Source organism: Hippoglossus hippoglossus, chromosome 24 (genome assembly GCF_009819705.1).
Source record: "Hippoglossus hippoglossus isolate fHipHip1 chromosome 24, fHipHip1.pri, whole genome shotgun sequence".
NCBI lineage: Eukaryota > Metazoa > Chordata > Actinopteri > Pleuronectiformes > Pleuronectidae > Hippoglossus > Hippoglossus hippoglossus.
In genome coordinates this window covers 125,001-137,923 of record NC_047174.1, presented here as the reverse complement: position 1 = coordinate 137,923, position 12,923 = coordinate 125,001, and the positions used below count along the sequence as shown (strand labels likewise).

General features: G+C 46.8%; 1 protein-coding gene and 1 long non-coding RNA gene across 11 annotated transcripts in view; both read right to left on the bottom strand.

Annotated features, from left to right (window-relative positions):
- Positions 1-298: 298 nt before the first annotated feature.
- LOC117758778 lies at positions 299-2,872 on the bottom strand. The gene is made up of 5 exons (XR_004613355.1): positions 1,981-2,872; positions 1,667-1,948; positions 1,414-1,468; positions 985-1,028; positions 299-897 (listed from the first exon to the last, which is right to left on the bottom strand). It is a non-coding gene; the product is annotated as an uncharacterized LOC117758778 (long non-coding RNA).
- Positions 2,873-2,896: 24 nt separating this feature from the next.
- Positions 2,897-12,923, bottom strand: part of si:ch73-212j7.1 (centrosomal protein of 170 kDa protein B) — a 14,460-nt gene continuing 4,433 nt past the window's right edge. For 3 of the 10 annotated variants that reach the window (XM_034580569.1, XM_034580570.1, XM_034580571.1), the window contains 13 exons: positions 12,387-12,896; positions 11,201-12,282; positions 10,605-10,781; positions 10,307-10,424; positions 8,124-9,854; positions 6,925-7,165; positions 6,685-6,841; positions 6,392-6,517; positions 5,238-5,375; positions 4,013-4,101; positions 3,831-3,924; positions 3,680-3,731; positions 2,903-3,253 (listed from right to left, as the gene is read on the bottom strand). In XM_034580569.1, the coding sequence (XP_034436460.1) occupies positions 3,042-3,253; positions 3,680-3,731; positions 3,831-3,924; positions 4,013-4,101; positions 5,238-5,375; positions 6,392-6,517; positions 6,685-6,841; positions 6,925-7,165; positions 8,124-9,854; positions 10,307-10,424; positions 10,605-10,781; positions 11,201-12,282; positions 12,387-12,896 (4,727 nt within the window). In that variant the 3' untranslated portion in view covers positions 2,903-3,041. Of the gene's footprint in view, positions 3,254-3,679; positions 3,732-3,830; positions 3,925-4,012; positions 4,102-5,237; positions 5,376-6,391; positions 6,518-6,684; positions 6,842-6,924; positions 7,166-8,123; positions 9,855-10,306; positions 10,425-10,604; positions 10,782-11,200; positions 12,283-12,386; positions 12,897-12,923 lie in introns of all 10 variants that reach the window. The other 7 variants (XM_034580572.1, XM_034580578.1, XM_034580573.1 and 4 more) reach the window with 5 other exon arrangements.

Here is a 12,923-nt window from a genome sequence, read left to right as displayed (position 1 = left end):
CAGCACCAGGACCAGCACCAGGACCAGGACCAGGACCAGGACCAGCACCAGCACCAGCACCAGGACCAGGACCAGGACCAGGACCAGCACCAGGACCAGCTTAGACTATCATGTGAACATTTACATCAGTTCAAAAATAAAACAGCTGATCTGTGTGTTTGTCTATTTATCTATAAACATATACAAGCTGTTCTGAGACGATGTGTGCGGGCGGGGGGGTTAACGTTGCTAACGACCAATGACTTATTCGATTTTCTTTGTAAACAAAATGAATGTAAACACAATTGATCAGAAACACTTTGATTGATCAGATCAGTTTATTACAAATGAGAAATCCTGCTGATGAAGAATGTGTGAGTTGTCTAGAGAAGCTTTTATTCTGAAACAACCTTCACAACTCAATCCACCAATCACCTGCAGCAGCAGCAGTTTCATCATCACAGCAACAGCCAATCAGGTTTGTGTTGGGGTCAGGTGATGGATGAATACATTCTCAGCTCCGCCCATTTCCACAATGAAAAAGTGCACATTTGGTGAAGGAGCCTTAACAAACAGGAAACATGCACTATACAAAATAAAAGTCTAAAACATTCTGTCTCTGCACAACCACATGCCAGTGTGTCCAGTTAGCCTAGCTTAGCACAAAGACTGAAAGCAGGGGGAAACGTGACCCTCACTCCACCTCCCTACAACACAGGGACGAGTTGTGCCTGTCAGACCAAACTGAGGGTGAAGCTCAGCTAAATGTAAAGCTGAATAAGACAACCTCAACACAACCTCAACACAACCTTAACAAACCTCAACACAACCTCAACACAACCTTAACACAACCTCAACACAACCTCAACACAACCTCAACACAACCTCAACACAACCTCAACACAACCTCAACACAACCTTAACACAACCTCAACACAACCTCAACACAACCTCAACACAACCTCAACACAACCTCAACACAACCTCAACACAACCTTAACAAACCTCAACACAACCTCAACACAACCTTAACACAACCTCAACACAACCTCAACACAACCTCAACACAACCTAAACACTCCCTCAACAATCCCTCAACACAACCTCAACACAACCTTAACACAACCTCAACACTCCCTCAACACAACCTCAACACAACCTCAACACAACATCAACACAACATCAACACAACCTAAACACTCCCTCAACAATCCCTCAACACAACCTCAACACAACCTTAACACAACCTAAACACAACCTAAACATAACCTCAACACAACCTCAACACAACCTCAACACAACCTCAACACAACCTTAACACTCCCTCAACACTCCCTCAACACAACATAAACACTCTATCAACACAACCTTAACACTCCCTCAACACAACCTTAACACTCCCTCGACACAACCTTAACACTCCCTCGACACAACCTTAACACTCCCTCAACACAACCTTAACACTCCCTCAACACAACCTTAACACTCCCTCGACACAACCTTAACACTCCCTCGACACAACCTCAACACTCTCTCAACACAACCTTAACACTCCCTCGACACAACCTCAACACTCTCTCAACACAACCTTAACACTCCCTCAACACAACATAAACACTCCCTCAACACAACCTCAACACTCCCTCAACACAACCTTAACACTCCCTCAACACAACCTCAACACAACCTCAACACTCCCTCAACACAACCTCTAACACAACCTTTGACACAACCTCAACACAACCTTTAACACAACATTTAACACAATCTTTAACACAACCTAAACACTCCCTCAACACAACCACAACCCTGATACAACCTTAACACAACCTCAACACAACCTTGATACAACCTCAAACCAACCTGTAACACAACCTCAGCACAACTTCACAACCTCAACACAACATTTAACACAACCTCAACACAACCTCTAACAGACACACACATGTGGTTTCAGTGGCTCTGACCTCTGATTCTTACACAGAAGATAAGAACAGCGACTTCACCTCCTCGTCTCACACCATCACTCATGACATCACGAGTCAGAGGTCACACGTGTCGTTAATGAGGTGATGCCTTTAAGGACCAGCAGGAGATCTTGTTACATTTTACAGAAAACTCTCCGACATTCAGCGACAGTGATCCTAAGGCGGTTTCACAATTATCGCACAACAATCACAGATGGTGAAAACAACAGGATGTGAAAAGCAGCAGACATTCTGTCGTCCATGAGGTGGGGGGGCGTGACATGTACAAATGACCCCTCGTCTGTTCAATGAAAAAACATAAAGTTCATCAAGATACGTCTTGAATTGATCTGCGAGCTGGAGCGATGTGAAGCAGTCACATGTTCATTATTTCAAATGTTGCTGAGACATGAAGGACAGGATTGTTTCAGTGCATCCACAGCAGCAGCAGGTTTAACATCTAGGAAATAAAACAACCGTAGGTCTGATGCCACACTCATGTCACGTGGGACGCCACAATCTATGACTCAACAGACGCCTCAGGCAGCGGTTGGGACTGTGGGCGGGTTAAAGTGAGTCAGAGCTTTAAAGAAGCCACATTGACGTGAACAAAGTTTAAAAGTCGTAATTACGTGGCACCAATGTGACCTGAATGCAGCATTAGTCCTGTAAGACGCTGTCTCCCACTTCAGGGGGCGTCGCCTTCAAAGACCAAGTGACGTTCTATTGGTTCTACAGGAGTTGAGGAAAACACCTTTACAGGAGACAAGAGGTCGAGTGAAAGCAAGCGCCCTCTCTGTCTCAACAAACCTCCGACATCACAGCGGTGTTCGGAAACAGAAGTTAGACGTCGACAGTGACAGTGAGTGACGACTCTTATACTTTGTCTGGACATGGAGTCAAACTTTGTCAGAGACAGACACCTGAAACAGGACGCAGCTTATATTTCAACCTGCAACAGTCCCTCAGCTGACCAGTAGGGGCCTGTTTGTCTGCAGGAATACGCCTCTCTGGGTTCTACATAGAACAGTTCTTCATCATCAGTGCTGTGGGGTGGATGCACAGTTACTATCCAGAGTTGGTACAGTGGCCTGCTCAGGCCTTGTAATGGCCCCCGCTGGGGCCACGAGGTGGTCGTTTGGTGCTTTCATTGCTGTTGGATGTTTGGGGGGGGCTCCGGGGTTTGGAGGCGGGTTTCTTCTCCTTTGATGAAGGACGAGTCTGACAGAGAGAGGACGTCCCGAGTGAGGACGTCCCAACAGTCGCAGTCTGGAGATTTCCACCGGGCTCCACAATGGTGTTTATTACTACGGCAAGAAAAAAAGGACATTAATGAATTTGTCTTTAAATTTATAAAAGAGAAAAAATCACTGGTGTCCAGTGCAGAAACATGTTAGCTTGGCTTAGCACAAATACTGGAAACAGCTCATTCACAGTGTCCAAGTGTGAGGGTGAACCCCAGGGTTCTTAACTGGGGATGCTTCGCTTTCATATTTACACCAGTTTGGATCTTTCACATCCGAACATAAACAACACTGTTGTTTACTGCACAATCTATAAATTTATCCAACATTCGTATCATGAGTTGTTTGGATTTTAAAAACATTGTTTGATAAAGACTCATTTAAAAAGGTTAAAATGCTGAAAGAACAAAAAGAGCCCTCAAATTTCTGGAGTTTGTAATCCTCACTTTAAAACCCCACATCATAAATGAAAGATGTTTGTTTTCGTACCTTCCAGTTGCCTCTGGACTCGTCTCAGCTCTTTCAAAATGGAGGTAATTTCCTGCAACAGAAAACAGAAGGTTACAGCTGCTCTCACATTAAAAGCTGACTGATAATATCAAGTTATCATATTAGTAAATATACTGTTCTTAAAAATAACCTTGTTGGAGGTTTTTAGGATGGGCACTTCGTTCTCAGCGTTGATCTTGGCCTCGATCTCCTCCCAGACCTCAGCCTTGTTCTGGAACAAAACCCTGAGGGAGATATGAGTGGTTTAATAACACCTGAACCCTTCAGATCACAGATCAACAGGAACTGTTGTGTCATCAAGAGCCTCCTTACTTCATTTTTTCAGCCAGCTGCTCTGTGTTCTCGCGGATGGCCTGAGAAAGCTGAGACACTGGATTCAGCATCAGATTGTCCAGAATCACCTGAAACATTCGTTCACACACAAAGAAACGATGACGTGAAGATGAAGCTCCCGCTACACCAGCAGCAGTTCACACCTGTTTTCCCAGCAAACCAAAACTAACTGCAGTCATCCCACTTGTTGACCACGTTCACACACATCTCTGCATTTCTTTTCAGAACCTACACGACAGTGTAAAGAGTCAGCTACTACTACTACTACTACTACTACTGCTACTACTACTACTAATAATAATAATAATAATAATAATAATAATAACAGTTTGGTTTATTTTGAATTTCAAATTGAAAATGTTAAGTTACGTTAAGTTTCAGTGTGAAGGAGTAAGTGACATCATCGGTTGTCGTAGGTTTAGGGTTACGACTGGTGATGTCATGTGAGATTTGTAGAGACATCTGGTGGTGAAGTTACATATTACAACTTAACCCAGAGGACACGAGGACTCAAGATGTTTTCAGACATGAACTCTGTAAAATATCGTCTGGACATTTCCTGTAGTGAGTGTTTGTGAAGCAGCAGCAGCAGGTTGTCAGGTCCGACTCGTTCAAACAGGAACATGTGGGGAACATCCAGGCGAGGGGCGGAGCCTGTAGAGCAGCAGGAGGCAGGACAAAGATCAGTGTTGTTGTTTACAGCTCATCCACACCGGCGTCGGCCCTCATCACCAGAAGATCTGGAACCTCCTCGTGTTTCCAAGTTGACGTCTTCGTCTTCTACGTGTACGGCTCCTCTTCTTCATCCTGAGATGTTTGTGTTCTTCCAGCTTCACGTCCGTCACGTGTTAGAAACCTCATCAACACGTCCACTCGCTCACTGGGAAGCTTCAGGACATTTTACTAGGAGGCTGCAGGAGAAGATCCAGAAAATGTCCAGAGACACTGACTCAGACATTTGTTCTCACAGACAGAACCTGCAGAACGTGTGAGGAACATGTCAGGAACATGTCAGAATTTCAGTTCATGTCTGAAAACATGTTTATTGTATTGTTCAGCAATTAAATATTCAGCACGTTTAAAGAAAAGTTCTGTTTGGATTCTGTTCTGAAAAGATATAAAGCTTTTGGAACTCAAAAGAGTTAAAGAGTAAACTTGACTGAGCTGCAGTGTGAACGTAGCCTTAGTGGGATTAGACAGTGACCTCTTCACGGTTCCAAGGACGTCGCTGTTTAGAACCAGGCTCCGGCTCATTCATGTTTGCGTCCAGGTCGGAGACGACAGACGAACCTGGAGGAACCTTCTGGTAGTTTAAACTGGCCTCAGGGATATGATGGACCAGCTGGAAAGAGAGTAGAGCGAGTGATCCAACTTCTGTAAGATTTTATCAAACCAGCAAGCCGCTGATGCCAGTTCTCCGTGTTCTCATGCACCAAGTCAACATGCAGCGGGGCTGGTGGAGCAGTGAATTTTAGTTCTGCTGGGAGACCGTGGATTAACTGCCACATGGGGGCGTGAAAGTGCAGGAGGTCGTACTGGTCACCAGCTCCACGAACTGACCCAAAACCAGTAAAACCAGTTTATTCATGTTCTCATGTTCTAATGTTCTCATGCGAGGAAGTGAGTTCACAACAAAACTGCTGAGTCAGAGGCTCTGTTCACACGCATCTGTCCTGAGAGAGCAAATCACAGCAATCTGTGATCATGTGATCTGATCTCACTTCCTGTTCTAAAACCTCGTACGTCACCTCTGTTCACGAAGAACAAATAATGTTTCAACTGTCGTGGTCACAAGTGTGAACGAGTTAGAGTAAAACCGACAGAACAGTAGAGTTAGTTCGGAGCTGGGGTTAGAACAGAGAAGATTTACGTTCCAGTGTTGTAATGTTCTCATGTCCTAATGGTCTCGTGTTCTAATAAACTTGTGTTCTAATGTTCTGATGTTCTGATGTTCTGATGTTCTGATGTTCTGATGTTCTCATGTTGTAATGTTCTGATGTTCTCACGTTGTAATGTTCTGATGTTCTCATGTTCTCACGTTGTAATGTTCTCATGTTCTCACGTTGTAATGTTCTGATGTTCTCACGTTGTAATGTTCTGATGTTCTCATGTTCTCACGTTGTAATGTTCTGATGTTCTCATGTTCTCACGTTGTAATGTTCTCAGTGACTTAGTTTCAATGTGTTTTGAACAAACTCAGTAGTTTTGTTGTTGACATTCTTTCACATCAGATTCAATCTGACAAATGTGAAAAATGTAAAACTTGTGTTCCTCAGAAGAACCCGACACAGTGAGAGCAGGGGCATGATGTGATGAAGGGAACCAGTGCAGGAGGAGTGATGAGTCAGAGTTAAACACCTGAGATGGTTGAACGCCACGTAAGAATGGGTAAGATGGAGTCTGTGCAGCAGAACAGAGAAATGAGTCATGAGGATCCAAAGCAGCATGAAGACGCTCATCAATCAACCTGAGAAAATAATAAAACTACAAAAAGACCAAGATCATAAAAACTAACATTTCTAATTGAAACTGTGGTTTCAGAATAAAATCAGCTTCAAATCACTGGTTACAATCATGTCTCTAATAAAACATGTGGCGTGTTCTGGTGTGTGTGATGGTGGTTGTGGTTCGGGGGATGTTTGGTGGCCCACCTCCTCCCTGGCAGAGATGGTGGAGGCTGGCGTATTCGGCAGTGAGCTGGGCGAGGTGGTGGTTCCCATGCCCGAACTCGGTGAGTCTCCATCTCCGGCGACATCATGGATTTCCTTCGCCAGGATGGCGAGATCTTTGGCCAGGTCCTGACTGAGCCTGGGTGGAAAACAAAAGGTCAACATGAGGTTTGACTGAGGACCAGTTTGAATGCACATATAGATATTTCGTTGTGTTTTTACTTGGCGATCTCTGCGCTGTGCGTGGACCAGTTCTGGTAAGGGTCGACCTCGTTCTGGTCGTCATCCTCCTCCGTTTCCAGGGAAACAGACTTGGATCGAGTGGCGGCCGTGCGCTGGCCACGGGGATTCTGTGCAGAGGCAGAGTGATGGGATGAGCGCTTAGCTTTCGAAGCCGCAGCATTCATTTCGTATTCTTCCTCAGAGGATGAGAAGTCAGAGTCCTTCTGTCTGCGACGGGAACCTGCAAATATTTAAATTTAGATTTATTTCATCAACAAAGCAACGACACACTGAGACAAAAATCTAAATTAGAGACACCTCCCTGTGGTTGCTTGTCTCCACCAATCAGAGCAGGTTCATCTACATACATTTTAGTTTCACTCATGAGGTCACTGTGACCTTTGACCTCTGAAATCTGATCAGTTCATCTTTGAGTACAAGAGACAACTGGTCAAAATGTGAAGAAATTCCTTGAAGTTTCCCTGAATGAAATTGAATTATCTCCATAGCAACGGCCGCTGAGGCTTATGATGTTTCAGAGACTGGCAGAGAAGTTGTGTTTCCATGGTAACGGCAGGAGACTGAGCTGTGACCTGATCCACAGCGACAGAAAGAGATGTCTCCTGCACGCTGCTGAGCCAAAGATGGTTAAATATCCCTTCTTATCCCAAGGTCATCAGAACCTGGAAAGGTTCTTTTACCCCAACATGTGTCAGGTCGGATCCATCCTCTCGTTCTTCAGTTTTACACTAACATACATTTTAGGTACGTTGGTGACGTCGTATATCACACAATCTCACAAATCTCACACATCTAAGAGAAAGGTCGTCAGCGTACGATTTGATCTAACAAGCACATTTTTTTCAACGGCTGCTGATCAGCTGATGACACCGATTTATCCCAATGACTTCAAGCTACAATTCAACTCAAGAGAGGGCATTGAAAAAATATCACCTGATAATCAGTGACTGAACTGATTCAAACAGAACTTCATCTTCAAATGCAGGACAGAGATTCAAAAGCTACTGGATATGATGCAGCAGTTTTCATCGTTGAACTTCACAGTTAAACTATGTATAAAGTTTGGTCATTTTGAAATCTGCATCATTAAATAAAAATAAAAACAAAAACAACATTTTCATGAAAGACCAGGAAGTTAAAAAGCCAGAGAAGGCCACAGAAGAACAGCCGGGACTCACCAGTGCTGGGATACTTTGCTCCACTGGACCGGGTGTGGGTCGATGTTTGCTTCACAGGAGCTCCACCTCGTCTGCTGGCTGCCTGCCGAGCGTCGCTCACCAATACCTTCCTGGTGGTGGAAGCAGACTCGGAGTTGCGGTTGGAGAAAGCAGACCGTCCCGTGGAGGATGTTTCATTGTCGCTGGGAGCTGTGAAGGAGCCGGTCCTCTTCCGGGGCATTGCTAAGATGTCCAGTCTGGACATCTTCTTCCCTTCGCCGGAGAGTTTGGGCGGTGCAGTGATATTGTCGGAATTCTGGGATAACCGGTCAGTCTCAGCACCTTCGTTGTCTGAAGCCTCACCCAGTCGTGCTCGACGGAGCATGGAGGCTCGGGTCGGCCGTGGTGCTGACAGGCTGTTGGAACGTGTCAGGACCTGCTGAGTCACTGTCTTGGCTGTTTTTTCATTGTCCTCTTTCTGAAGAGGAGTGATTAGTTTCTTGCTACGGTTGGACGGACGAGAACTTTCATGGTCAGATGACGTGCTTTCAGTCCAGTTTGTACCAGAACTCTGCTGGCCCTCAGAAAGGTCCAGAGAGCCACAGTTCCCTGTACTGCGGCGCATTTGAAAGCGCTTTTCTGCATCAATTTTACTTGATACATTAGGAGTCGTCTGGCTTTGGCGTTTCTCAGAAAGTCGCTCACGGGCAGTGAGCTGCCGTCCCTTTTCTTGGATGGTTGGGCTGGAAGATGACTTCTCCTTCTGAAGGCTGCTGATGGCGGGACGCTTTTTAGAAGCTGAGCTGACTGGAGCATTTTTGCTACTTACTTGGCTCACGGTGCTTGCAGTGTCCACATCTGACTCACCAGACAGGGAGTCATCCATGTGGCTGGAGGAGCCCCCTTTCTTTGAGCTGCGACAAAAACCTGATGAGGGGAACCTGGTGTCCAGAGAAGACAAAGTTCCCCCAGCCTCCTGAAGGAAGGACTGTGCGTCCTGGATGTTCTCCCTCCTCTGCTCCATGTCTCTGATGGATGGGTGGCTGGAGATGTGGGGAAGGTTTTTCATCTGGACGGTGTCGCTGGGCCGGTCTTTGGTAAAGCTCTCCTGCCGGACAAATGACGACATGCAGCTGTCTTTAGTTGGGACAGAATCCTTGTCCTGTATTTGGAGGTTTGGAGCAGAGCTGTTGGGTTTGACACCTGTCCTCCTGGGTTCATGTCCACTCAGGTGTCGTATCAGGACTGTGGTAGGGGGAGTTTTTGCTGGGGGGTCTCGCGTCCTCTCAGACTGTACTGGGCTCTGGGCCTGGTCAGGTTTGCCTGGATGGTCTTCAGAACCGATGTAGAAGGATGTGGATTTGTTGGATGGAGACACTCTCTCTTGACCTCTAACCTGAGGACCAGTGACCCCTGGAGACATAGCTCCTGATCTGACCTGATTCTTCTTTGCCCTTTCCAGAACTGGTCCATCATCTGAGCGGCTGGCGTCGCTCAGGCTGTCTGGGTCCACATCATCCTGAACAGACAGATGCTGGGTGGAGTCCTGTCGGTTGGGAGAACCAGACACTCTGTCCAGAGGTTCCTGGCCTTGGTAAGATTCATGACGAATCAAGATACTCGGGGCGACACTATCCAGCTTCTCTGGAGGCACCTGGGGCAGCAGCCTTCTGGTCCTGGAGCTGTGACTGGACTCAGACTCAGAGTTTTCGTGGCTGTAAGTTCCCAACGAGCTGCTCATGAAGCGTAAAGCTACAACAACAATTTGTTACATCATTACAACTTTTCATATTTGTGTCTTTTATTGTTTATAACTTTTGTTTTTTATATTCCAGAAAACATATTTTATGTGTGTTGCATCTTTTTCACCTCAAAACATAAGCTCACAAGTTTATATGATCTGAATTCTGTTGAGACCATGTAAAGAGGACAGGGATCTGTGAAGAAAGCTTCATGTTTTTTAAATTAACTGTTATTTTCAGTTAGAAATTGTTTAGATTTCACTACACCTGTAACAAGAATACACATCATAACCAGGTGGTAATAGCAAAGGCCTGTGGTCAGATGTTGTCTTCCAGATATAGATCTCATGTTAAAACCAGGTGGACATGGGGTCAACATATTCAGAGATTAGATACCTAGCCCTCAACAGATCACACTTGTGTTGTTTCTGACAAAATGCTTAGACAGAGTTTCAACAGCACCTTCTAGACATTCCCCTTGAGGTGGAGTGGAACCAGGTTCAGCATAGCTATCTGCCAGACTGGCCCAGCGGGAAACCCACTTAGGTCCTTCTAGACCTTGTACATGAGCAGCTGGAACCTAGAAAACACAGGATGAAGAACAAAGTTACCAGACAATAGAAATGAGGCAAAAGAGACCAACAACTTTTGACAGATTTTTAGCAGGAGAAACTTAGGGAATACCAGTCTGCATGCACTGGGATCAGAACATGCTACACAGGTTTTTCCAGGGTCTGATTACATTTCCAGTGGTTTTTACCTGTATGGGGCCTGTTGGGGGGCCACTGATTGCAGCTGGGATAAAGCCATGCAACAGGTCCACAGTGCTACCATCACTAGGCAGGTTAGCTTGTTCATCCTTGCCATCATTTATTACAGGTCTATACACTCCTGTGTTCACACCACTGTACTCTGGAGAGTCGAGGACACCAAACACCTGTCGGGGCACAGGGCATGCATGAGGATGGGGGGCAGGACCATGACGACAGGCAGGAGCAAGAAGGACAACAGCTTCCATGCATCCCTACAGCAACTTAAGATTTTCTGTCTCACAAAAAAATAGATCCGGTTCTGAGTCGCCTCAAACACCAACAGTGAAATATGAGAATCCTGATCTGTGTTTTTATGGACAATGGTATTTAGAACCGGCTGATTGGGGGAAGGTGGCAAGGGGTAAATCTTTTTGATATTACTGCCTGGAAAACAACCTTCACCAGGTTTGAACTCTGATGAAAGATGTTGTTCTTTTTACACAAATAAAGATTTGTCTCTGCTCAGGACTCAACAGAAACCACGAATGCTGCTTCGTACAAGAACCTTTAAGGCTAAAACCACCCGGGGTCTCAGTGACTTCACCTGATCGATCATGTTGCGAGCCTCCTCCACTTCCTTGTCCTGTGACTCTGCCTCTATGGTGTAGGTTCCGGCATCACTCAGACTGTCATCCTCCTCGTTCCTCACCATCCTCTGGGAACCTTTCGTGTCTCCTGCACGGACGCCATGGGAGAGCATTGAGGACATGTGAGGTCCAGAGGAGCGCACAGGAGAGGTGGTCTGTCCTGCATTAGTGGGGATGGAAGACTTTAAAACTGCTAGAGGCTGTAAGGGGGACGAGGGGTAGGAGACAGAGGATGGTGCTGGAGGTTCTTGTGGAGAGGGAATCCTTGCATGAGGAGGCGACACCATCACTGGAGGCGCAGACATGGGTGGAGGTGACATAATTTCCCTTGTTGGGGAAGAGTCCTGCTGACTGGAATCCTTCAGGAATTCAGTGGCAAACTCCTGGGCAAGCTTGGACTTCTTCCCGACGCTGCCAAAGGGTCTGATGACGATGCCCGAGGAAGAGCGAGAGGAGGAATTCGATGAAGCCGCCTCCCCCTCTGTCTTCTCTCTCTTTAAAGAGCTCGACCTCTGGGGTCCACTGTGGCTCTGACCCTTCAGAGGAACTGTCATCTGCTGGGTGGGGGGGATGTGGCCATGAACAGATGCCGGCCTCTCGCTGCCTTTGCGCCTCTCCATCTTGGCCTTCAGGGCAGAGTACGAGTCAGCGTGGGTAGGGTTGTGCGTGAAGGACTGTGAGCGTTTTTTGCGTGGGTTGTCATCGAAGAACTCGATGATGAAGGCCTGCTGGGTGAGGCTCTCAGGGGGGCCCTGCTTTTGTGTCTCTGTGGTGGGGGGTGGAGCTTGAGTAGGGCTCTGGGACAGGGGCCGCTCTGGGGCCACAGGTGAGGCTGGGGCCGTACTCGGCGGAGAGTACTGCAGTGGCTGGTGGAGCTTCTGTGTAGGAGCAGGCGGTTGACAATAGATAGACTGACCTGATTGGACAGTCTGCTGCAACACCTCAGACTGCTCTGATTGGACGGAGTGGTGGGATGTACTCCTTCCTTTGAGAACTGGGTCTTCTGAGTCGCTCTGGGTTCCGTCCTCATGATGGTGACCTGACAACAAGAATAAACATATGAAGCCATTGATTGATATACTACAGTAGAACCATAGTAGAACCACAGCAGACGGGGGATTATGTGCGACACCAGACTCTGACCTTTGAGGGTCTTGATGTTCATGGCGAGGTCGCTCTTTGTGCTGTAAACGTCTTCACATGTCGGACGTCTCCTCATCATGCTGACATCGCTGTGGACTAGCCAATCAGCCACCTTGCTCTCTGAAGACATCACCTCGGCAGGTGTCGCTGTGATGCTCGTCTTGGAGGGCGGAGCCTGCTGCCTCCTCTGGCGGGTGGAGAACTTAGTGACGTGGTCTTTGATTTTGATTTTTCCGGGCCTGCAGTCGTCGAACTCAATGGTGAAGGAGGCGTGGCTCTGAACAACAGGCAGGGTCTTGGTGGGAGGGGAAGGCGGGGCTGGGGGCGTATCTGTGTCCTTGGTGGGGATTTCGTGGAGCTCCGCCCCCGAGGTTCGGGGATGCTGGAAGTCCTTGGTGGGGATCTCGAAGTAGCTCGGTTCCCGGTGGTATGAGGGGAACATCTTTGTTTGCGAATTTGACAGAGATCCAGTAAAATCTGGATCCACAGACAGAACATCCCTCTGCACTTCTGACATTTGAAAAAAAGGACATTTTA